At 36.2% G+C, this 26,109-nt stretch overlaps 1 protein-coding gene across 2 annotated transcripts in view; it reads left to right on the top strand.

Annotated features, from left to right (window-relative positions):
• Window positions 1-26,109, top strand: part of ANGPT1 (angiopoietin 1) — a 251,333-nt gene that overhangs the window by 201,256 nt on the left and 23,968 nt on the right. For both annotated transcript variants that reach the window (XM_008001348.3, XM_008001347.3), the window contains exons 6-7: window positions 2,908-3,009; window positions 12,332-12,498. In XM_008001348.3, the coding sequence (XP_007999539.1) occupies window positions 2,908-3,009; window positions 12,332-12,498 (269 nt within the window). The remainder of the gene's footprint in view (window positions 1-2,907; window positions 3,010-12,331; window positions 12,499-26,109) is intronic.

Raw genomic sequence — 26,109 nt, 5'->3', positions numbered from 1 at the left:
AAGTGCATAGAATTTTAATAATCTAGGTAACAGTAATTTAAAAACCTGTACAGTATAGTGTCCTCTCTGTACTCTACATTTATAAATGTAGTGATTCTTTTCCCTGAGTATATAAGTGGACTTCACAGATTTGCAAATACAACTTGGCAAACTTTCAGGCAATCAATGTCCATTAGGAAATAAAAATTTGAATAAAAACATTCATTCTGGATTAACAAGTCAGGGCACGATCAAATTTAATTGAGAAAATGGTGAGATTAGTTGCTTCTAGCAAAATATTTCCTTGATATTTTCACTTCCCTTTTTTTTTCATTTAAATTTCACCAGTAAAGCTCCACTTTGACCGCTTCTCTTGAATTACCACCTGTGCCCTCTTGAAACTATGCCATCTGATTTTGTTCCCACAGGAATCCACATTCTCTCTCACCAAGGTCACTAAAGGCTCCTTCATTCAAATTGAAGTTATATTTTATTAATCATTTTTTATCTTGACTTTTCTGAAACCTTTGATGATCACTTCCCCAACTCTAAATCCATCTCTTTCTTAGCATTCCATTAATCAAATTTTCCTATTTTATCTCTCCTGTTCCATCTCTATTTGTTTATCAAATATTCATTCAGTACCCACTACAGGATAGGCACACCTCTAGGTACTGGGGACAGCAGTAAGTTGAAAGAAATCCCCGCCCATCTAAAGTTTTCTGATGTATTCTATCTTTCTCAGGTGTTCACCAAAGCCCATTCTTTGACCCTTCTCACTCTGCCACACACAACTATTTCCAACTTTTTCTTTACTTCTTTAAGTAATTGCATTTGTCTTCATGCTATTAACAAATGGTTTTAAGCAGATTATTTCCAATAATTTTCAATTAGGTAGACATAGGGTTCAATTCCGAATCCAGTTCAAATCAGTTTTAAATCCCAGATCCAGAGCTTATTGTTGAATATAATCACTGGTAAGTTACTGAACTACTCTAAACCTCAGTATTTTTTCATCTGTAAAATGGAGATGATCATCATACCTACTTCCTACATAGGACTATCATGAGAATAAGTTAGAAAATGCATGTAAGGTGTTTATATTATATGGTCCTTAACAATCATGTCATTGTTAATAGCAATTCCTTTCTTACTTCCTTATGCTCTTATCCATATTTTTATCCTTGGTCTAGATCATCTCGAACAGCTCAATAAACTTTTTTCTTTGGATAGCTATGCTACCTCAAAGGCTAAGGTGTCCAAAACTATGATCACTTTCTTTGCTAGCCTTTGAGATGTCCAAAACTATGATCATTTCCTTTGCTCGTGTTTTCTTTCTTAAATTTCTCATTTAGATTATTGTCTCCATGATTTTTTGGCCTATTAGAGCTGAAAACTCTCAACTCTGTCTCTTTAATCCTGTGAGATCAGTCACTATTGAAACTTTGAGAGGTTTGATAACTGACCCATATTGTATTTATAATAATACCCCCAGCTGTAAGTGAAAACTGATGCCAAAGAATGGTTGTTGAGTAAAACAAAAAATAAATGAATAAGTTAATTAGAATTACAGAAGATAAAAGTGTAGCTAGAGATTATGTTGAGGACTAAGAGCAGGCACAGAAGTTAAAGGATTAGTGGTGGTGGGGACGACTGGGACAGGAATCAAAATTTCAAATGTATAGTCTTGGAGGTGAGTCAATTCCTGGGGTTAATGAAGACATACTGTATGTGTGGCTGTTGTCAAAGTAGGGGGAGAGCCTTGGGAGGAGAGTTGTCCTATTTCATATGCCCACAAGTAGGCATGTATATCTTAGACCCTTTCACTCTGAGGAAGTACATGGACAATTTGTTCTTTGAATGACGTGTCTTGCCACTGCTTTTATACCCTTTTTGCTACTTGTGTTCCAAATGCAATGCTTCAGGGAAAACACTTGAGGTTTTTCCTTTAATCAGAGCTTAGCTCTGTGTCTTCATAGCCTGCTTGCTGTTGTTACATCATATCCCATCTTTAGCCAGCCTTCAACATGCTTTAGTATTCAGTTGTTGAGGAATAGTCCCCGTTGAATAATCAAGCTGCCACATTCATGCTACATCAATTACAGTGATTGCTGTCTGAAGATAATCCCATTACAGATATGTTTCTCTTCTTGGGTAGACTCTGGGGGAAATGAGTCAATTTCTAAATAAATACCATTGTATTTTGAATAATTAAAATAAGCATAAGTCTTTGAAAGATTTGTATAAATTTTCCACATGGGCAAGAAATTCTTGTCACAGTCAGAAGAGATACAGTATGTCATGTTCTCCTGTTATTGTTCATGACTAAAATACAAGCAAATAATACATTCTCCACATGTTATGCCACAAATGTTGCCTCTAATGAAATATTGACTCATCAAGGATAACTATTGTAACATGTACATATATAAGAATTGATAGGCAATGAAATATATGATAGTTAAAGACATGATATTTTAACAATTTTTTTTTATTCTATTGTACACCCATTTCAATCAATTTAAAGTTTTAAAATTCTGAGTTGTGTGTTTTGGCAATCAAATGGTCTGTAACTTTGGAAATTTGGTAGCATTTCTAAAACTTTGAACATGCTCAAATGCTTATTTTCATTTAAAACAAAGATATTTTTTAAATGTTTTATAGTCTGAGACAAAGACTTAATTTTCAGCTGACTAAAATTTGTGCAAGTAATTTATTCATCATTGATGGAATTTAATCAGAAATAATTCAAATATGAATCATTGGAAGAAATAACCAATAATATATCTAACTTAACATTGTTCAATATAGTAATTTTAGTTTTTGTAATCTACAGACCTGTTCACCTTATTCCTATTTTGAAACATGTACGATATATGTTTTTAAAGTAGAAGTATTTCTTACTTGACTTTGTTTTCCATTTGTCAGGTATTTTGCAATATGGATGTCAATGGGGGAGGCTGGACTGTAATACAGCATCGTGAAGATGGAAGTCTAGATTTCCAAAGAGGCTGGAAAGAATATAAAATGGTAAGATGGAAGAATTTACAGTGCCTTTTGCGGTTTTATCTTGAAGTTATCTTCTCCATACTCTTTGATGAATCTTTGTATTTTTAGGTGGTTCTGAGTTATTTTTGAAATAAAATGATACATTAGTGTTATTATTTTCATTAGACACAAAACACTCATAAATCATTTTCAGTAAATGATTTCCACATGTGCATCAGAAAGAAAAACGTATTACTGAAATTATTTGGTGAACGGTTGTGTATTGTTTGCACTTGTTCCTAGTTGAATGAGGGTGGGGGAAGCTAGAACTCAGACCTTCGCTGGATACGTGAGTCTGACCAAGGGAGCTGTGCAGGGTTGCAGGTTGTGGAACAGGATGGGTAATAGCAATAGCCTCACACACATAACTGGCTAATTGTTGCTGGCTGTCGACTGGAAGCTTCTCCATGTGACCTTTCCATGTGGCTAGGCTAAACTTCTTTCAGTAAAGTGATCCAGGGTTATCAGACTTCTTACGTAGCACTTGTCATCCTACAAAGACAAAGCAGAAGCTTTCAGCCTTTTTTAGTTTTATTAGACCCGGGAATGAAACAGTGTTACTTCCATTGCATTCTGTTGGTTGTTGTTGGTCACAGGAAAAGTCCAGATTTAAGGCACGAGGAGTACACAAAGGTATGAACTGTGAGCCATGGTTCACTGGGGTCTGCAAAATAACAGTAGGCATCATCATCATCATCATCATCATTATCATCATCATCACAGCTCATCTCTTTTTTAATGCTCAACATGCCAGCCCTATATGTAATTTCTTATCTAATTTATAATATCAGCACTATTAGCTAACACTATGCCCATTTTAAAAGGAAACAGAGGTGAGCAAGGGTTGAAATAATCTAAAATCCAGCAATTACGTAGTCGGTGCCTATAATATTAAAAATTAAAATCTGCTGACAGAATGTAAAGGCATAGTAATGTGGGAGAATCTATATTTATGGATTCTCATTCTTTTGCAGCTGAAACCTCTAGATAATTCGTGTCTTGATTTTTTGACAAATTTTCTCTCAACAGGTAGAGAGAAAGAAATGCTATACTAGCCTCGGTTCTGTCTTGATATTCTTGTAGACAGTTTGTAAAAACTATGGTTGATTTGCCTCAGAGTTTGCCCATTAATAGGCTCATAGTTGATCAAATGACAGTAAATAAGGGGTTTGAATAAATGAATGGAGGTTTCTAGTGGTATCACTGCTTTTGCATTTTTATCAGATACTCAGTTGAACAGTCTGAAAGCACGTTTAAAAGGTTTGGACTTACACAAAGTTGGAATCCTGATGTCTTTGTTATATCATAAACTCAAGATGGAAAGGTAGGCTGAAGCCAGCAAGATATAATTCCACAGAGATGATTGTAGACTATTTCACCTAGATAAAAAATACCTAAATTAACTGTGAGAAAACAGGGTAAGAGTGACAAATTGCGTTAAGGACTTAGTATTTGAAAGAGGTTTATTTGGTTCTAAGCTCATTTTGATTTAACAAAAATTAATGTACTCAGTGTACATTACTAGTAGTTTAGGGGATCACATAAAATGCAGAACTCACTGGTGTCTGCCATGATCTGGTTACATCAAAAATATAGTTTCAATTCTAGAGGTTTTCAAACAAGTTAACTTATCCTAGGGGTTATAAGCAGGATGGGAGGAATTTGGAAATTACATCTGTAACAGGTAAATACCTGGAGAAAAAAAGAATTAGGCATAAACCTGATAGCTATTTTAGTTAACTGGATGGAGGTAGATGGTACTAGAGCCTGCTTCTCAAGATGTGGTCCAGGGACCAGCAGTATTAGCATCCTCTGGAAACTTAATGGAAACACGAATCTCAAGCTCTGGCCCAGATTTCCCGAATTAGAATGTGCATTTGAACAATGCCTGAGAGGACAGTGCAATAATGAATCGAGTAAAATTCCAAGAAGGCAAAATTTGACCAAGTTTGAACAAAACTCTCCAATGATTAATCCCAATACCAAATGGACTGCCTATTAAGTGGCAAGCCTTCCCCATCTTCAGTGGAAATAGAAGGTAGATTATTATCTTTTGGAATTGCTATGGAGAATTGGAATGTTAGGTCATATCTGAAGGCCTCTTCCTGCCTAGGTGATTCTAGAAATATATGAGGGATAAAAGATTACCTATATTTGAAAAAACAGACTTTGAATTATGTTTATATTAACAGTTACAGGCCAGGCACAGTAGCTCAAACCTGTAATCCCAGCACTTTGGGAGGCCGAGGTGGGTGGATCAGTAGGTCACAAGATCGAGACCATCTTGGCCAATATGGCGAAACCCTATGTCTACTAAAATAACAAAAAATTAGCCAGGTGTGGTGGTGCATGCCTCCCAGCTACTTGGGAGGCTGAGGCAGAGGAATCGCTTGAACCTGGGAGGCGAAGGTTGCAGTGAGCTGAGATCACGACACTGTACTCCAGCCTAGTGACAGAGCAAGACTGTCTGAAAAAAAAAAAAAGAAAAAAAATCACTCTACCATTTACAAGAGGAGTGATTTTTGACAAATCACCTAACCCGCACCTTAGCTTTCTAACTAACTTGTTAAAATAGGACAATGATACCTCACCTGCCTCACAGGGATGTTTCAAGGATTAGAAATAATGTAAGTAAAGCACTTTGGCACACTGAATTTTCAGTGAACAGTAGTTGTTTTTATGATCCAAGTTGAAAACATCAAAGACACCAAAAATTTCACTTAACTATGCCAAAAATACTGTTTTGCAAACCATCTTAATTCATGATTATTTTCACCACTAAAATGTGATGTGAAGAAGTCATCTGAAAATCAGACTATAGATAGAGACTCAGGCTAATCTGAAATACATTGTTATTAAAATTAATGATAACAGAAAAATAAATATAAAGTTGTCATCATGGTGACTTTCCAAAATGGTGAATTCTTAACTGTAAACATCTGCTGCCTTGGCAAGCTAGGCATGTTAAGTAAGAGATACTGACTTGTTAAGTATGGAATCAATTCATGTCTTGTAAGTATTTACCAAATATATCTATTTCTAAGCAATTCTTTTTTCATTATTGGAACAAAACTGAAATTCTTTACTCATCATGTTTTATGGAGTTTACCCCTCCTCCCTTTTTTAAAACAAGAAAGACTATCATGCTTTATTCAAACTTGAAACATTTATCAGATGAATGTCAATTTTGCATGATCAAAAAATGAGATAAGCTCCAACATTTTGAAACATTCTAGCTAAAAATGAGGCTGAAGAATTTTTTTTTTATTGAAAATATTCATCATATGTTACAAGATAGTTAAAACACATGGTAGAAAGTGTTTTGGTTCTTTATCTAGTTTTTCTTTCACCTAAAGACAAAATAACATGACTCCACCAGGAATGGATATAGACTCCTTATGCCAGTTCTTATCAATCACACCTACTTCTATTTCCTGCATCCAAAGAACTGCCGGCTGACTTCTTCAGCTAAGGGTGTACAACCTTCGGGATAACAAGAACTTGGCATACCCCAACTCTTCTCCAGTCTTTACCATTCTACTATTATATACAGTAGGATGCTACATTTCTTCCGTGGGCAATGAGTGCAGAAATCAAGTTTTCTCTCTCTTTCTTTTCTGCCTTTCCTCTCTCCTTTCTTCCCTTCATACTGATTGATATCTATGGGCTGCCTCTTGCTTCGTAAGATTCCCATCACATGTAATTACAAATATATATTATATATTATCATTATTTTTAAACCTCTGTCAATATGAAAGGTTTACCAATTTTTGGATTGTTGGCATTGGCTTTAAGCCTACAAGTCTCTTACCTAAGCTTAGCTTTCACTTAACCTTCTTCATGAGGAGATTCAGCAAAATCTGGTTTATGGATTTGTAAAGATGTTTGCCTGAAAGGAAAGTCTGGAGTGGGCTTTTTAATGAGGCACTTAGAGAAGATATTAGTTCTTTCAAGTCATAAGGATACCCTTTAGCGGCCTCCAGCAATAACACTTATCAGCAGTACTTTCACATATAAAGCGCAATGAAGTTACGAGTTCCAAACAGTACCCTAAATGGCCTAATTTTATACTGTAGTAGGCAGTGACTGATGCCCTGGAGACAAACTTGCTTTATTTTGAGAGCAATTACCCCCATAAACAGAACTTCCTATCCACTCAAAAATTTCAGTGTGAGCACCATTCCTTCTGGGAGTTCTTTGTTTCTGGAAAGAAGTTGAGAGCACATTTTCTACTATATTTTAACATCTTCACATTAAAAAGAGAAAAAATGCATAAGAAATTAAAAATTTTGAAATTCAAAATTTGTTTCAGTCTTTCCTGGGTTGCGTGTCTCAGCATTTAGAGGAGATATACCATTCAACTGCATTTGAAAGTGCCCTGAAAGCCACAGCTCTGTCTTATCTGTTTTTTTTTTTTTAAATGATTTGTATGAAAAAAGATGAATCCCATGGAATACATGGACTGTGTCTGGTTTCAATTTTACTTCATCTATAAAAAGTCAACGCTTCCTGTGAGCATTATCAGACAAAACAAATAACGTATCAGAGACAATTATTTTATTAACTTGGAAAAGCACAAACCGAAATTGAACATTTCTGCAGGTTTTCGCAAAAACTAACAAATGTTGATCTTCCCTTTGCATGTGTTTTTTGAGTAAGATGTGCTTTTTAAGGCCAATTTTAAGTCAGCATTAGTTCAGATTAAATTTCAGTGTCTTTTTATCCCTTTATTAGAGAGCTAGAGAAGAAATAAAATCAATTAACAATGTATCTGAGTTACTGAATCAAAACCTTTCAGCTGATTGTGATTGACATCATTAAACATCGTTTTCACCAAAGTACATGACATAGTATCCTTAGATTTTATTCATGAAAAAGAGGAAATTGTAGTGTAATGTTTACTCATTCATTGCTGCTTTTTCAATATCAGCACAGAATTTCGTATATATTTTCATTTTTATTTTTATTTAATTAATTAATTAATTAATTAATTAATTAATTTTGAGACGGAGTCTTGCTCTGTCGCCCAGGCTGGAGTGCTGGAGTGCAGTGGCACGATCTCCGCTCACTGCAACCTCCGCCTCCCGGGTTCACGCCATTCTCCTGCCTCAGCCTCCTAAGTAGCTGGGACTACAGACGCCCGCCACTGCGTCCAGCTAATTTACTGTAGTTTTTTAAATAGAGACGGGGTTTCACTGTGTTAGCCAGGATGGTCTCGATCTCCTCATTTTTATTTTTATGGAAGCTACAGGCTATTTGGGGTAAAATAAAGACCTGCGGTAAACTGTTATATGCCATAATATGTAAGCCTATTTTGGAGCATAGGTATTGGCTGACTCTGTCTTTTAGGCAAGAACATGAATTTTTGAAGGACAGTCCCAGACACATAATCAAAACTTTCCTCCCCATAGGGACCTCAGTATAAAGATGGCGTTTTACTCCTGCATTTTTCCTGTGTACCTCACAAATATTTTGATTTGATTAATATATTCTTTTTAGTTTGCACTTGGAATATCTATTCCAATCACATTTATGTGGATCTCTACCTTCAGTTCATAGCAGACTAACATGTGCAACCTTTTACATGTATAGCTCTTTGAGTCCGTCCCAGACATAGTGAATCAGAATCTTCATGGGGGGCCTAACCATCTATATTTTTTTAAAAGCCCCACAGCTGTTTCTGATATGCATTCCTGGTTGAAAGCAATTATCACAACTATTAACTTATTAGCATGGTATAAGACCTTAAAAATTACCTCTTTTGTGGCTCCTAAAACTCATGAGATATGGAAAGAGAGGGATTGAAAGAGATAGCATTAAGGGAGAGTTGAAGGAAACAGATACTTTAGTACCTGGAAGCAAAGGTAAGAATAAGAAAGTAGTCTGTGCTTTCATTAGTACTATAGTTTAGTCCCAATTACAATCAGTTGGTTGTAATTTCTTATTTAATAATTAACTTTTTAGATTAAAATGACAATACTGACTTGTATAAACCAACTCTCAATTTAGTATAATAATACATTAGTCCTCTGAGAGGCTTTTAAATAATTATTTCAGTATCCCTTTATTAATTTTTAGGCTAAGAGAAGACCCTAGATTATTCTTTTTCCTATTCTTATACAAAGTAGAAAGGAACTTGCTTCCCTGCATATGACTACAGTCTCATGGAAGAGAAGAAACTAACAAGAAAATTACTATATATTGTGACATATATTTTAACTATAACGACAGCTAGATTTTTAAGTGCTTTCTGTGTATCAGTACTTGGTTAAGTGCTTCAGGTGTATTTTCAATTTTATTCTCAAAACCTTGTATATGAAAATGATGTCTGTAATCCCTGTTTTGCAGACAGAAAAACTGAGGCTCAGAAACAAAGTCGATAGTTCTACAGCAAATATGTGGCAGATCAAGGCTTTAATCTGGAGCCAGAGATAAGGGGTAGAAGTTATTTCATCCAAACCAAGCCTTTGTCCTACATATCAGATCTGTGGCCGTGCCTGATAAACTCTCCAAAAGACAGTTTATTAATGTGGGAACACGATTTCCCTTCTTTCACGTATTTTTCATCTTGATGATGAAACAGCTGTGTCTGGATCACTGCACTTGGCTATTAGAAGGTTTCCTCCCTATACTGCAGCCATTTTGATTCATTGTACTCAAACATTTTGCTCTCATAATAGAGCATGCTTGGACAGTTTTTTGGGAAGAGGCTCGAAGCAAATGTTAGTTTCTAAATGCAAATTATACTGCTTTCTTTTTAGTCGCTTCTTCCTGAAAGACAAAAATGCAAACAACTGTTTAGGAAGGCATATTTATTTCCATTTAGAGGGAACCACAGGCCTGCACGTGGAGACAGGGATGGAGGCTCTCCTACGAATGATGCTAATCCTTGTCCATTTCTAAGGCTCACCCAGAATCACTGCATGTTTCCCTGGGGAAGCTGGAGAGTTTTATCCACACAACGCTTTCAACAGCATGGAAATATGTGACCCAAAACTTAAAACTTCATCATTCCCAGCCTCTTTATTCACATTGAGTATAATTGTTGAATCCCTTTTCAATGACTGCACAGAAAAGGGAATCATCAAGTGGCTAGAGGGAGAGTTTTGACATGTCTGAGCTGCAAAAAATGCAAGGAAAATCCCAGTGGCCTTCTTTTTCTTCCCAGGGGCTGTTGCAATTGAGAAAGTGGTCATTCTTTGACTTTCAGCCTCCTGTAACTTTCTGTTTTGTTTATGCTTTGGAGAAGATAAGCTTTGCTCTTCTCCTTAGTAGGTGGCATTGGCTGCCATAAAAATGTGTAAAATTCTTAGCACACCAGAAATTGCTCTAATATTTCTTGCCACTGTGAAACTTTTACAAAGTGTGACTTGAGCATCTTAGGAACAGAGAAGCAAAGAGCCAACGGAGTACTAACTTCAGTGGGTCTTATATCTTTTCTGTGAGCTATGGGTAGATGGTCTTCAGAAGAGTATATACTCAATGCAATCTGTACCAAGCATATTCAGCCTATCAAAAAACTTAGGTAAATTCGGGAATAATACGTGTACACATATGTTAATTTTAACTTTAAATATAACTATATACATCACTTACCCATTAATAAAAAAAGTAAAACGAGGGCCAAAGTCTGGAATTCTGTGTCATCAGTTCTTTCCTAAAACTTTCCAGTAGTAGAATGCATCCAATCTCTAGTTTCAGTTTTTTAAAAATAGAACAGTACACAAAGACACATGCAAGGCAATATGTTAAAAATTCTTTAAATTTTTTATATTTTTCCCAGTCTTTGAGAGTTTCAACAATTCCTAATTCAAAAAAAAGTTTCAGTAATTTGCTTTTATTGAGCAAATCTGGATATTTATAAAAAATTAAAACTCTCATTTCTCACTAATATTTAACTTATTTGCATAACATTTTATAAATATTGCAATAACTGAACTGGCATAAATGGGTTTGGTACCAAATACCTTTGAACTTTGGTAAGTAACTCGGTTGGCGGAAGAGGTAGTGCACAAGTTTGGACACTTTAAGAAACATTTCCTCAAGACTCAACTGTATTGTCTACAAGAATTGTGCTTTAAGATTACTTTTCCATGTGTTATTGCAAAATGCTATAATATTTTGTTTTCCTTCCTCCTTACCTCCGTTTCCCCTCCCTTTCTTGCTTCTTTCATCTATTCTTTTCTTTCTACCTTTTTCTTTGACTTTCAAAAGAACCCTACTGGAATGCTCAGTGCATGTCAGCTCTTCACTGGCTTTTGGAAATTCACAAATACAACACAGCTTCTATCATCAGGGAGCTCACAACACAGCCAGTGAAACAAATATGTAGATCAAGAATTACATGGAACTTCAAGCATTGCCAATGAGTATTTTCTGGGGCAATTGTGAATACCCCAAATCTAGAATGCCAGCAAGTTTCTAGTTCTTTCTTTTCCTATGACTAACAGATCCAACATTAAGCATTGGCTTTCTTTTGAGACCACTTTTTTCTCCCTACAAAGAACTATTTTGAATACTTAACAACCTTGACTTCACCCAAAGAGAACAATAGACTCATGTTGACATTTAGAAGCCAAGTAGTCAGCTAGGTTCACTCAGGAGCGCTTACAAATCAGCATTCTGCCTCAAAATTCCAATGCCAGTGCAGCTTTGTAAATGATTACAGTCATGGGTTTACAGGGTTGCTTATTAATATTTAATAATAAGAAAGTTAAAGCTCCAAAAGTCATGATTCTAGTAATCTATTAGTTTGGTGCAAAAGTAACTGTGGTTTTAACCATTGAAAGTAATGGCAAAAACTGCAATTACTTTTGCACCAACCTAAATATGAAGTTATTGTTGAAACATAATTGCATTTGTGAATAATAATAGTAAAAATAATATTGTTAAATAACTTGTCTAATATCACCCTTATAGTGTTCATTGAAAAATCTTTAAACTCTATTCAAAATATTTTGTTAACTAGTAGTTTAGAAACATTTTCAAAAGCAAAACTTGAATTGAGAATTGTTTTCCCGTTAAACCTATTAACTAAATTTATTTTATACAAAATATCTCATCCATACAGATTTGAATAACAGAGGTTTTATTGTATTAAGTAAGAATTGGACAGAAGCTTTGATGAAAAGAAACAAGAGAATTCTTGAAATGTCAATCATTGGAGAAAAAAGTGTAAAATGTAAAACACAAAAAACCTTTACTTTTTAATAATTTTTAATTATTATTTAGAAAATAGTTAAATGCTGAACATTAAAAGAATTCCTCTCTAAAGTAACAACTGCATCTCTATATTGTTTCCCAGGGTTTTGGAAATCCCTCCGGTGAATATTGGCTGGGGAATGAGTTTATTTTTGCCATTACCAGTCAGAGGCAGTACATGCTAAGAATTGAGTTAATGGACTGGGAAGGGAACCGAGCCTACTCACAGTATGACAGATTCCACATAGGAAATGAAAAGCAAAACTATAGGTAAGTCATGTTACAGTGTAGTGCTCGACTACCTTTGACCTAGCCACTTAATAATTGTAGTGGGAAAATGTGAAAAAAAAAGAAATGAAAATCATCCTTCAAAATGAAAATTGGATTTTTTGTCTAGACCTATTACAAAGATATAGAAAAAAGCCTGTAAAGACTTTTTCAAAGATTTAAATTTCAGTTTTCGTAGGTTGACTATCTTTGACATTGGCTTAAATTTGAGAGAATGGTGAATGAAGTCAAGCATACTGTTGTTACGTGGTTATTATTATGAAGTTGCAGTGAATTCATATTTATAAAAATGATAAGAGTTTTATACTCAAATTCATTGGCTTAAATAATCTCTTCATTCTGAAAAAGATTTTCTAGTTCTACTTTTTTTGATGACTTTTCTTGAATTAGTATTTTTCAAATGATCTTGAAGATGACAGAAGTAAAATTTTATATATTTGAATGATTTACGTAAAAGAGAAGATGAGGCATGAGTTAGAGGTTTTACTTGGTAAATAATCTAAAAAGTAAACAAAAATGGAATAATGGTATCAATATACATAATATGTCATTGCAGATGTAAAAATAGATAAACTATACACTTAATGATACATGTTTACAATTATCCTTTTTCAATGAGGAGCTTGTCCACTAGGGAAAAATAAACACACAAAAATATGACTAAGGAAATAATGTGATGTGGTAGATTCATTGCACGAACACTTATTGTGTTACTTCTATGTTCCTGGAATTCTACTGGGCACTGGTCTTACAGATGTCAAAGTCAAGCTTTGTTACTAACTAGGTCACTAAAAACTGGCTGGCATTCCTTGGGAACAGTGAAGATATTTTAGTTACTTTTATACCACTACTCATTAATGCAATTCTTGATGCCTATATAAAATGTCTTTAATTATGTGTGCCTCAGTTTTGTTTTTAGTAAATTAGAGTTGCAATGATTTTTAACTCTCAATATTGGGACTGCTCTACCTCTGTCTTGAAAATTTGATTGTATGAATTAAAGGGTGGGCACATTGCTTCAAATAATTGCAACAATAGCAACCCAACCCTTGTGTGTGTGTGTTGTTTCAACCTGTGTGGTTATCTCATAGTTCAACTCTTTCTGCTGCTTATTTGTCTTTTCAAGACAAACTTTTTTTTATTTTTTAGAAGTTTGAATTCTGCATCTTTTCATGGGGACAACTCATTTCATTTTAATGGATTATGTATGGGATTGGATCCTTGGAGACATAATAATCATTTTCTCTACAAATAGTAATGATGTCACCACAACAGAGAATGAGAAATAGATCTAAAAGAGTTTATAGTCTCATGGTGGGGTTGGTGGGGAAGCAAGGGTGTACTTAATGGCAGCTCAAGAAACCAAAGAAGAGACATTTATAAAATGCAATGGAGCGTAAGAAGAAATGTTTCCAAGGAGGTCAATATTTTGAGAGTTTTATAACAAGAAAAACCACTGTTAAACATCAGGGATACTCTTATGTAAATGTTTTGACCTGAAACTTGAAACTATATGAAACTTGGCTAATGTCAGACAGCCTGACAATAGGACTAGCAAATAATTAGTCTAGTCTTTTTCTAGGCTCCTGAAGAATTTGCTTTGGTTCCTTTCCAGAATGTCTCTCAGTTCTTCATAGGTGGCTGTGTGTGTGTGTGTGTGTGCGTACACATGCATATGCATGTGTGTCAGGCTTGGAGGGTGTTGGGGCACAGAGTGTTGGGGAAGGTTTAGGAGGATTGTTGGCATCTGCAGTGCACTTTAGAGTGTATCCTGTGAATGCCATTCTGCCATCTGCATGAGGAAGGAGCACTCACTTCTTCTTAGAGTGCCCCACTGCCCTTTTGAGCATTTCTCATTTCTTTGACATCTGTGTGATTTTGTATTCTCACCACACAATAAGGATTTACGATCAAAAAAATAAGTCTTCCCTGCTAGGGTGATGCATACACTCTGATATCCCCTTTTTCTTTCTTGAGAATCAAAATTATAAAGCCGGAAGAAATGTAACAATTTAATTTCAAACCTCTGGTTTTGTGGGAAGGAAAGCTGAGGTTCACACATATATGTGTGTGTGTGTGTGTGTGTGTGTATAAAATATTGTGTTATATATAATATTGTATTACATATAATATATGATATATAATGTAATATATAATATATGATACATAATATATATGAACTGTTCAAGCCTCACACACAGGCATATGCATGTGTACACACACACACACACACACGCACATATACATACGAACCTCATATATATAATTTTTCCCAAAAAGGGAGAAAGACTTAAAGAAGGGAAGTCTGACTCCTACCTAATTCAATGTGGTTTCTGTTCTGTCATGCTGCTGACTTGAAGTTAGTGGTGCTGGCCTCTTTCCTGCAGGGACCTAACAGAAAGTAGATCTGCAGTCATCATCATCTCATGTAATTCAGTATACGATTCGTGTTGGCATGAAATGGAAAATGATAACTCATTTAAACACAATGCTTACTCTGTTGAAAGATTCATCAAAATAAACACACTGTAAGATGGTGTTATTCACTTTTTCAAAGAAAAATGGAACAGAAGCCTGAAAACAGAAGCTAAGCCCTTGCAACTTTTCTTCCTGCCTGTATCATCAAGTATGCCCAGTACTGCTTCTCTAGGCCCAGTAATGCTTCCCGTGGCCTCCCAGTTAGAACTCCCATTGCCCATCACTGCCTCATGTGCTTTTTCTCCATTCATGTCTCTTCCCTCTGAATTGGCGTGTCTCTTTGTGATCAATTGTTTCAAGTATTAATACTAAGATTTGCATAGTATTCCATAATCTATGAAATGATTTTTAACAGTACAAGCATATAAACCTCTCTTTTTTTTTTTTTTAAATTTATTTATTATTATTAAACTTCAAGTTGTAGGGTACATGTGCACAACGTGCAGGTTTGCTACATATGTATACTTGTGCCATGTTGGTGTGCTGCACCCATCAACTCGTCATTTACATCAGGTATAACTCCCAATGCAATCCCTCCCCCCTCCCCCCTCCCCATGATAGGCCCCGGTGTGTGATGTTCCCCTTCCCGAGTCCAAGTGATCTCATTGTTCAGTTCCCACCTACGAGTGAGAACATGCGGTGTTTGGTTTTCTGTTCTTGTGATAGTTTGCTAAGAATGATGGTTTCCAGCTGCATCCATGTCCCTACAAAGGACACAAACTCATCCTTTTTTATGGCTGCATAGTATTCCATGGTGTATATGTGCCACATTTTCTTAATCCAATCTGTCACTGATGGACATTTGGGTTGATTCCAAGTCTTTGCTATTGTGAATAGTGCTGCAATAAACATACGTGTGCATGTGTCCTTATAGCAGCATAATTTATAATCCTTTGGGTATATACCCAGTAATGGGATGGCTGGGTCATATGGTACATCTAGTTCTAGATCCTTGAGGAATCGCCATACTGTTTTCCATAATGGTTGAACTAGTTTACAATCCCACCAACAGTGTAAAAGTGTTCCTATTTCTCCACATCCTCTCCAGCACCTGTTGTTTCCTGACTTTTTAATGATCGCCATTCTAACTGGTGTGAGATGGTATCTCATTGTGGTTTTGATTTGCATTTCTCTGATGGCCAGTGATGATGGCCAGTGATTTTTTCATGTGTCTGTTGGCTGTATGAATGTCTTCTTTTGAGAAATGTCTGTTCATATCCTTTGCCCACTTTTGGATGGGGTTGTTTGTTTTTTTCTTGTAAATTTGTTTGAGTTCTTTGTAGGTTCTGGATATTAGCCCTTTGTCAGATGAGTAGATTGCAAAAATTTTCTCCCATTCTGTAGGTTGCCTGCTCACTCTGATGGTAGTTTCTTTTGCTGTGCAGAAGCTCTTTAGTTTGATGAGATCCCATTTGTCAATTTTGGCTTTTGTTGCCGTTGCTTTTGGTGTTTTAGACATGAAGTCTGCCCATGCCTATGTCCTGAATGGTACTACCTAGGTTTTCCTCTAGGATTTTTATGGTATTAGATCTAACATTTAAGTCTCTAATCCATCTTGAATTAATTTTCGTATAAGGAGTAAGGAAAGGATCCAGTTTCAGCTTTCTACTTATGGCTAGCCAGTTTTCCCAGCACCATTTATTAAATAGGGAATCCTTTCCCCATTTCTTGTTTCTCTCAGGTTTGTCAAACATCAGATGGCTGTAGATGTGTGGTATTATTTCTGAGGACTCTGTTCTGTTCCATTGGTCTATATCTCTGTTTTGGTACCAGTACCATGCTGTTTTGGTTACTGTAGCCTTGTAGTATAGTTTGAAGTCAGGTAGCGTGATGCCTCCAGCTTTGTTCTTTTGACTTAGGATTGTCTTGGAGATGCGGGGTCTTTTTTGGTTCCATATGAACTTTAAAGCAGTTTTTTCCAATTCTGTGAAGAAGCTCATTGGTAGCTTGATGGGGATGGCATTGAATCTATAAATTACCTTGGGCAGTATGGCCATTTTCACGATATTGATTCTTCCTATCCATGAGCATGGTATGTTCTTCCATTTGTTTGTGTCCTCTTTGATTTCACTGAGCAGTGGTTTGTAGTTCTCCTTGAAGAGGTCCTTTACATCCCTTGTAAGTTGGATTCCTAGGTATTTTATTCTCTTTGAAGCAATTGTGAATGGAAGTTCATTCCTGATTTGGCTCTCTGTTTGACTGTCACTGGTGTATAAGAATGCTTGTGATTTTTGCACATTAATTTTGTATCCTGAGACTTTGCTGAAGTTGCTGATCAGCTTAAGGAGATTTTGGGCTGAGACAATGGGGTTTTCTAAATATACAATCATGTCGTCTGCAAACAGGGACAATTTGACTTCTTCTTTTCCTAACTGAATCCCCTTGATTTCTTTCTCTTGCCTGATTGCCCTAGCCAGAACTTCCAACACTATGTTGAATAGGAGTGGTGAGAGAGGGCATCCCTGTCTTGTGCCAGTTTTCAAAGGGAATTTTTCCAGTTTTTGCCCATTCAGTATGATATTGGCTGTGGGTTTGTCATAAATAGCTCTTATGATTTTGAGGTACGTTCCATCAATACCGAATTTATTGAGCGTTTTTAGCATGAAGGGCTGTTGAATTTTGTCAAAAGCCTTTTCTGCATCTATTGAGATAATGATGTGGTTCTTGTCTTTGGTTCTGTTTATATGCTGGATTATGTTTATTGATTTGCGAATGTTGAACCAGCCTTGCATCCCAGGGATGAAGCCCACTTGATCATGGTGGATAAGCTTTTTGATGTGCTGCTGAATCCGGTTTGCCAGTATTTTATTGAGGATTTTTGCATCGATGTTCATCAGGGATATTGGTCTAAAATTCTCTTTTTTTGTTGTGTCTCTGCCAGGCTTTGGTATCAGGATGATGTTGGCCTCATAAAATGAGTTAGGGAGGATTCCCTCTTTTTCTATTGATTGGAATAGTTTCAGAAGGAATGGTACCAGCTCCTCCTTGTACCTCTGGTAGAATTCAGCTGTGAATCCATCTGGTCCTGGACTTTTTTTGGTTGGTAGGCTATTAATTATTGCCTCAATTTCAGAGCCTACTATTGGTCTATTCAGGGATTCAACTTCTTCCTGGTTTAGTCTTGGAAGAGTGTAAGTGTCCAGGAAATTATCCATTTCTTCTAGATTTTCCAGTTTATTTGTGTAGAGGTGTTTATAGTATTCTCTGATGGTAGTTTGTATTTCTGTGGGGTCGGTGGTGATATCCCCTTTATCATTTTTAATTGCGTCGATTTGATTCTTCTCTCTTTTCTTCTTTATTAGTCTTGCTAGTGGTCTGTCAATTTTGTTGATCTTTTCAAAAAACCAACTCCTGGATTCATTGATTTTTTGGAGGGTTTTTTGTGTCTCTATCTCCTTCAGTTCTGCTCTGATCTTAGTTATTTCGCATATAAACCTCTTTTGGAGGTAGGTATTATTAGACACATTTTTTTTTTTGAGATGGAGTCTCACTCTATCACCCAGGCTGGAGTTCTGTGGCTCAATCTCGGCTCACTGCAACCTCCGCCTCACCGGTTCAAGAAATTCTCCTGCCTCAGCCTCCCTAGTAGCTGGGACTACAGGTGCATGCCACCACGCGTGGCTAATTTTTTGTATTTTTAGTAGAGATGGGGTTTCACTGTGTTAGACAGGATGGTTTCCATCTCCTAACCTCATGATGTGCCCGCCTCAGCCTCCCAAAGTGCTGGGATTACAAGGGTGAGCCACTGCTCTTGGCCTAGACACATTTTAAAAATAAGAAAACTAAGGTTTTGGTCAATTGACTTGGTCAAATTCAACTAAATTCCGACTGAAATATAAAACTATGAAATTCATACTAGGTTTTTGTTTTATATGTTTTTGTTTTCTATGTTTTTTCTTTTTTAATTAAATTCAGAATTTTTTGAGGTTTTATTTTCTAAAACATATTCTATCTTGGAAATTTTGTTTGAAAATTCTTGTAACAGGTGTGGTCCTCATGCATAAAGCTAACTGTGTTGTTGTTTTTTAAGAAAAACCTTTATCATGCTCTTGACACATATTAATTAAAGAAAGTGTTGTGAATGGATAGATGAGCTTATAAATGTGCACATATTACACATATTTTTCTTTTATCCTCTAAGGAAACTCCAAATAATTTTCCCAGATAGAAAATAAAATCTATAGAACCCAAGAGAATATAAATAAGAAAAAATAATAATGTAAGACTGTCATTATAAACATAGCATATGAACTAACATGTACCAATGTGAAATTATTTAATACTTACTCTAGAGAGGTAGTATTATCCAGATCTTCATCATTTGACACCCAGACAATTACACAACCTTCCTGCCTCTCTAGTCTTCATACTCTCAAATATATCTTCCATGCTATTGTTGAGATGATTTTTCTAACAGACAACTTGGTCTTTCCCTCCTTCATATATTTCAACAGTGTTCAAATATCTGCATGTGAAAGTCTACCACTAAGACTCTTCATGACCTGACCACTACCTAATTATGCACCATTTGCTGCCATACACTCTCCCTAACTTTACCCACCTGGATACCCTTATCATTAATGGTTATGTTCTGGTAACTATTTGCAATTTCCCTAAATCCTCCATGCCTTTGTTTATGCTATATTGTTACTCAACACATAAACTTAAGTTTGTCCCATGCATACATCTTAAATCTTTAAGATTCTCTCTTATTCCAGGAGGTCTTCCCTGATATCTGCTGTGGTAGATGTAATGTGTCAACTCATTGCCCCCTTCAATACTAAAGCACTTTTTCCTGCCACCTCCAAGAAATGTTGACTGACAGGTTGTAGCTGAAGTCCCCTTTCCAGGCACTGTTTGTAGTTAAAGAAAAATTAGGCGGGCGTAGTAGCACACACCTATAATCCCAGCTACTCGGGAGGCTGAGGCAAGAGAATCACTTGAACCCAGGAAGTGGAAGTTGCAGTGAGCCGAGATTGTGCCATTGCACTCCAGTCAGGGTGACAAGAGTGAAACGCCATCTCAAAAAAAGAAAAAAATAATAAAGTGACATCACCCAAGATTACTTCTTGCAAGATAGATTGTATCTAATGACTGGTCAATATATACAAAAGAGTATAAAGACCCTTTTGCCCCAATTTGGGGCAATTCTGAAGAGCCCTTCACGATCGAAACTTCCACTTGAGATTACCTGAGGTCTTCACCATGACAGCATGTGAGCCCCGCATTTCCCTCTGCTGAGTTCTGCATGCTTCACTCTGCCACAGATCCTGGGACCTCTCCTTCTCCACCTCCCCACACTGATCTCCCAGAGAAATGCACCACCCTCACTCTTAGGCCAATTTGGATATTCTGTGTTCCCATTGACCCATAGCACTCTGGATAACTATCCAGGATTCAAATCCTGTTATAAGTCATTAACGAGTGGCTATTAACTCTCTAACTTGTGCTCTCTCTCTCCCCGCAACCCCTTTCTCCCTCCCTTTGAGTGTGTGTGTGTGTGTACACGTGTGTGTGTGTGTGTTCTAAGATTTTAAAGTGTAGAAACCATTTTTGGAAAAATTCAAGATATGTATCTAATTTGGCCAAATTACTAACTAAGCTAACCTATATTTGAGGCACACATACTATGCACCAAATGTCTTGTTTTCACAAGAGAAAACTGAGGCATTGTACTTTGCACAAGTTCACAGACACTGATATGATGAGTATAAGTCCAATTTGAAATTTGGTCTTGTAACTACCCACCATATGGCCATGCTCAAATAAAGAGAGGGTCATCAGTTAATTTCTACAATTAAATAAACTCAAAGCACATATTCTATGATATGGTATATATTTATTCTAACCCTTCTTCTCTCTTTAATAATTTAAATGCCTTTGGACACATTACATATCTTTCCAGTTCTCAATTTTCTGTTCTTACAAGTTAAAGTATTCGTAAAGCATCTTGCAGCTCAAACATTTGCTACAATAGAACTACCTTTATGTGTGCATCACTACTTTTATTACCTTTCGATTCTTTGATAAAAAATTAAATTTGATCTCTCTAATAAACACTTGAGAATTTATTATCAGTTTAGAGATAGAGTGATGTTTTACTTCTCATGAAAGCTTTGCTTGTTCCAATACATAAAGTTAAAAAAAAACCCGCTGCAACAATAACTACTTTAAAAATATTTTAATAATAACAGATTTATCATATGGTTGAGGAGATGCTACGTCCACTGGAAGGAGCTCTGGAATAGGAATCAGGATGTGGACGCTGAGAAGTAATCTGGCTCCTCCACCTGGGAAAATGGCATGATTGTATTTGTCAGTGTTCAGTCAGGGGAGCAGAGCCATGAGGAGTCTTATGGAAATAAGGTTAAAACATATGCTTGAAACCTGGCATGGCAGACAAGCCACAGCTTGTGAAAATCTAAGAAACCAAACTCGTTTAGCCACCAAAATGGAACCACAAAAAGGAAGATCTACAGAAATCTGTTGCCTTGCTGTAGTTTCGTGGCATGTGGTTGTGCAGTCAAGCATCTTGTGGTGGGTCTGGAGCTATTGCCAGCATCAAGAAGCCAAGCTGGATGCTAAGTGAAGAAATAGACAATGCAGAAACTGCCAGGCATCTCTGCCCCTGGACTTCACCATATCTGATGACGTCCTGAGAGTCAGACCACTGCTTCACTTTTGCCTTCCAAATCTCACACACAAAATTCCCTTTTAGCCAACCCCAGCTTAGAATCTCACAAGGAAGGGGATTCAGGGAAATGGAGTACCCAGATTAACCAAGTTGATATTACTTTTATGCCTCAGTTTTCTTATCTTTCAGTGGGAATAATATCCTCGAAACAAAAAGAGTATACAAATATACCTTGTATTTGGTAAACTTAAATATTATGCAAATATGAAAGCCATTTAGAGGCTGGGTGCAGTGGTTCACACCTGTAATTCCACCACTTAGGGAGGCTGAAGTGGGAGGATTGGTTGAGGTCAGGAGTTTGACATCGGCCTGGGCAACATAGCGAGACTTTTGTCGCTACTAAAAATTTAAAAAACAAAAATTGACTGGGCGTGGTGGTGCACACCCATTGTCCCAGCTATTTGGGAGGCTGAGGCAGAAGGTTTGCTTGAGCCCAACAGGTTGAGGTTGCAGTGAGCTGTGATTGCACTGCTGCAATCAAGCCTAGGTGACAGAGCATGACCCTGTCTTTTAAAAAGAGAAGAAAAGAAAAGAGCAAACAGACTTTTTAAATTCAATTTTTATCATGCCCAAGAAATATATTATTGAGTCAATAAACAATTTTAAATTATATATTCTGTATTGAAATCACCACTATTATCCCCAAAAATGTCCTTGGCTGGTTGGTAGTTGCTTATTTACTTGAATTCAGGATCCCATCCAGCTTCACTCTTTGCATTTGCAGTTTTGTCTCATGAGTCGCCTTTTACCTGGAACAATCTACCACTCATCTATCAATTACATTTTTCAAGACTTTTGGTCAGCTCTTCCCAGAATATCTCTTTCTGGGTTTATCTGACTATTTCTGCCTGATTAGGCTCAGATTAAAGTTTTCTTGCGAAGAATACTAAATAAATGATATTGTCTATTTCCCATTCTATCACATCCAAAGGCACAAAAGATTAATTGTTCCATTATTGATTGGGCTAAGCTTAATCACTTGTTAAAGTTTTTTATTTTTCATGCAATAGCTCCTCTCTCAAAGAAAATTCTTACAAAGGATCACAATGTATAAAACACGTAAAGCTGATCTATTTGAAATGGTTGTGGGAAGGTAGTATAATGTTTCCTCTTGCTGTTATCTCAAACATTAGTACAGCACAGTTTAAAAACCATTGTGTTATATTATTATAAATAAAAAAGTAGGATTTACCAATTGGAAATAAATTTCACTGTACTATTTTTAAATGTAAAAAGAAAACTATATAAAAATTTTTCTGAATGTTAAAAGGACACTATTTTAGTGAGTATATTCCATTAGAAAGTCATTTTGCATATAATTTTTTTCAGATCTTGGGAACAGTTTGTTCCTGACAGTTCATTATTTTGTTGTCTTTTATGCTATTAACGTAATTAGTAAATCCTCTATCACAGATGGTATCATGAGCCTCTCTTTTAAGCAATAGAAAATTTGTATTAGTTAAGTCCGAATGATAATGTTTAACAATTTTTCATGCACATCTTATCATTATAATCTTACTACATAATTTATAATGCACATTTTGTGGATATTTATGTTTTATTGACTTTATATTATTTATTGAGGATAAATGACAACATTAGGTTAGAACTGACTAATTAATGTCTATCATAAGCCTTGTTCTGGAAAAGATTCCACATGAAGAGACGAACTGAATTTTAAACCAAAATTGTGAAGAAAACAACTTGAAAATAATTTGGTCATTAAATATCTTTTGGCACAAGGTTTGTTTTTGGCCAAGACCTTCATTGGGAAGTAGTTTGATGTAATTTGTAAAACACTGTATCGGGAATCCAGAGACATGAACTCTAGACTTGGATTTGCAGTTACTTTTCTGAACGACCTTGGACAATTTGCTTCACTTTTCCAAGTCTCAGATCCTCAGAAGTAAAATGAGGAGGTAAGGCCGAAGTTCTTTCCAGTTCCCCAATGCATTTTTTTTTTTTAAATCATTAAAGTACTCCCATGCTGTGTATGTATTTCAAGGACAAAACAAATTCATGTGGATTGAAAAGAATTCTCTGGAGCCTCCCATGTAAATTTAAGCCCTGCATTTTTGTAGATATTGCAAAACTTGTTTCACTTTTTTCTTTCAGTAAAATGTTTCTTATTTCTCTGATCCTCTGGGCTACATAGTCCTGGATGGAACCAGTAGCAAATATGTTGAAATACTAAGAAGAAAGTTATTTTTTTACAGCAGTTCTGGACTGATCAAGGTACGAAAAAAATATATAAGAAATCTCCTGACAGTTTCTACTCCCCTGAATTCCTAACATAGATTTTCAAACTCAAGGTTTTAAACAGTCTTATTTGTATTTTCAAATAGTTACTCCAACTTGAAAGGTACAACACTTTTATTTAGACTGTGATTTTTGTTGTGGTTACTTCGTAAAACAGAGAAGGAATTGTTTTAATCATCAAAATATGTATTTTAATCCCCTTGACTGAGACGAAACATTGAAAAGGGAAAAGGTTTCCTAGGTCTTCAGAGGCATGGAATGGGCACAGTCTAACAGTCACTTTGTTCCTTCTTTAGGTCTTTTAAGTGCTGGGAAAATCTCTTCACTTAAAAATGCAGATGAATGTCAGTCTCTAGAGTCTTGGATATTTTTCAAACTGATGAAAACAAATGCCTCCATGCTGTTAGGTCTAAGAATTCCCAGAGGATTCCTGTCACGGAATGGGTAATGTTAAGACTCAGATCACTGCTGTCCTAGAAACTTACAGGTTGGCAAAAGTTGCTAGAACCAGCTAGCAAGCACTGCCTCCAAGAAATTATCTAAGGTGATGTCTCCTGTGATCCACTGCTCTAGATTCCCCTACTGCTGTTCACTATCAAAAAGACGAAGGCTCCATGAAATATTTGTTATGCATCCATCATGTGCTATCCTAGGATAAAATGTCCACCGAGATTTCAGTACAGACATGTATACGTGTGTTCGTGCAGGTGCACACCCATATGTAATGGAGATGGAGTGGGGTTGGACAGTTACAGATAGCCAAACACTCAATTACAATGCCATGAGCACAGTCAGTTCACTTACAATCACAAATATGGTGTTACTAAAGAGGGCTAACCAGTTTTGGAAGGTTGAGAAAGCTTCCAAATGGTGGCCTAGAGTAACATAAACATGGCAAATTGGTATGAGTTGGGGAATAGTTCAGAGATGGGGTTAGGAGAGGGATTAGCTCAGAAGTGAGACTCAGCATGTCTTGCTAGGAAACCACAAGTGGTTAAGTGTTGCTTAAGCTTAGAGCATAAGGGGGTAATAATTACCAATCATGATGCTAAGAGAAAGGAGAGCTGGGCTGCACGTGGCAGACTTGGGACAGGTAAGCAGCCATGGCTTCTGGGGGCAATTCCTCTGATATGGCCTTTTCTCACATCAATATTTTTCTCACTCAATATTTTGATTACTCTGTTTGGTACATATGAGCAACAACAATATGCAAGCTACTGTGGATGAAACAAAACCCCACAGAACTCAACCCCTGTTTTTCAAGAGTTTATTCACTTTGCCTAATTGGATTTTCTTGATCCTTTAAGTCTTAGCTCAGTCTGTAGAGCTCTTCTTCCTTGACTGGGTAAGGAGTCCCATGTCCTCCCACTGTGCTCTTGGCATGTCTTTATTAGAGTCCATATCACACTGGATTGTAACTGCTGTTCCCTATTATTAGAGTGTAATCTCTAGGAGGACAGGAACCTCTTCACAATGCTTGGCACATGTCTCGAAATAAAGTATTTCTTAATAGGTATATAAAAGACCTATTGACAAGGTTTTTTGTGCATTCAATGCAGGTGATTTTTTTGTGTGAATGCACATAGCTGACTAATATATGGCAATTCTTGATCTAGATACCAGAAATTCAAAGAGCAACAAATAAAAAATCCTGCCTCCAAAGGTTTATGGTATAAAATGACAGTTTCCACTAAGATTTCTAATAAAGTGTCATGTCCTTAAGTTTCCTGGATTTTTGCTTAAATAAGACTTGTTTTCTAGAATTACTAAACTCTAGGCTCTTTTATCTTTATCTCTTTTATCTTTACCTGCAAATGATATGGAAGAATTTCTATATTGCTGATGGTAAGTAAATTTTAAAAATTAATAAAATTGTCCCACAGCACACATTGTTCATTTCTCTTTTAACTGGCTAGAGTTTTGCTTTTACCTACATAACTTTACTAAAATTACTCTCTTAAAAGTTATTATAGTACTTTTGGAATCAGAGTCTGTCTTCATTGCTTTGTCTAGCCAGCCAACCACCATACACTTACCATGTTACTATTATTTTCGTGGCACTATGCCAGTTGTTTTATTTCTTGAGTGTGCATATGGGCAACCAGGGTGCCTGTTTAAAGTACAGATTTCTGAGTCGCACCTAAAGAGATTCTTATCCTGTG

Source organism: Chlorocebus sabaeus, chromosome 8 (genome assembly GCF_047675955.1).
Source record: "Chlorocebus sabaeus isolate Y175 chromosome 8, mChlSab1.0.hap1, whole genome shotgun sequence".
NCBI classification, from domain to species: Eukaryota; Metazoa; Chordata; class Mammalia; order Primates; family Cercopithecidae; genus Chlorocebus; species Chlorocebus sabaeus.
The sequence above is the reverse complement of the archived record's forward strand: the minus strand, read 5'-3'. Positions and strand labels throughout refer to the sequence as shown.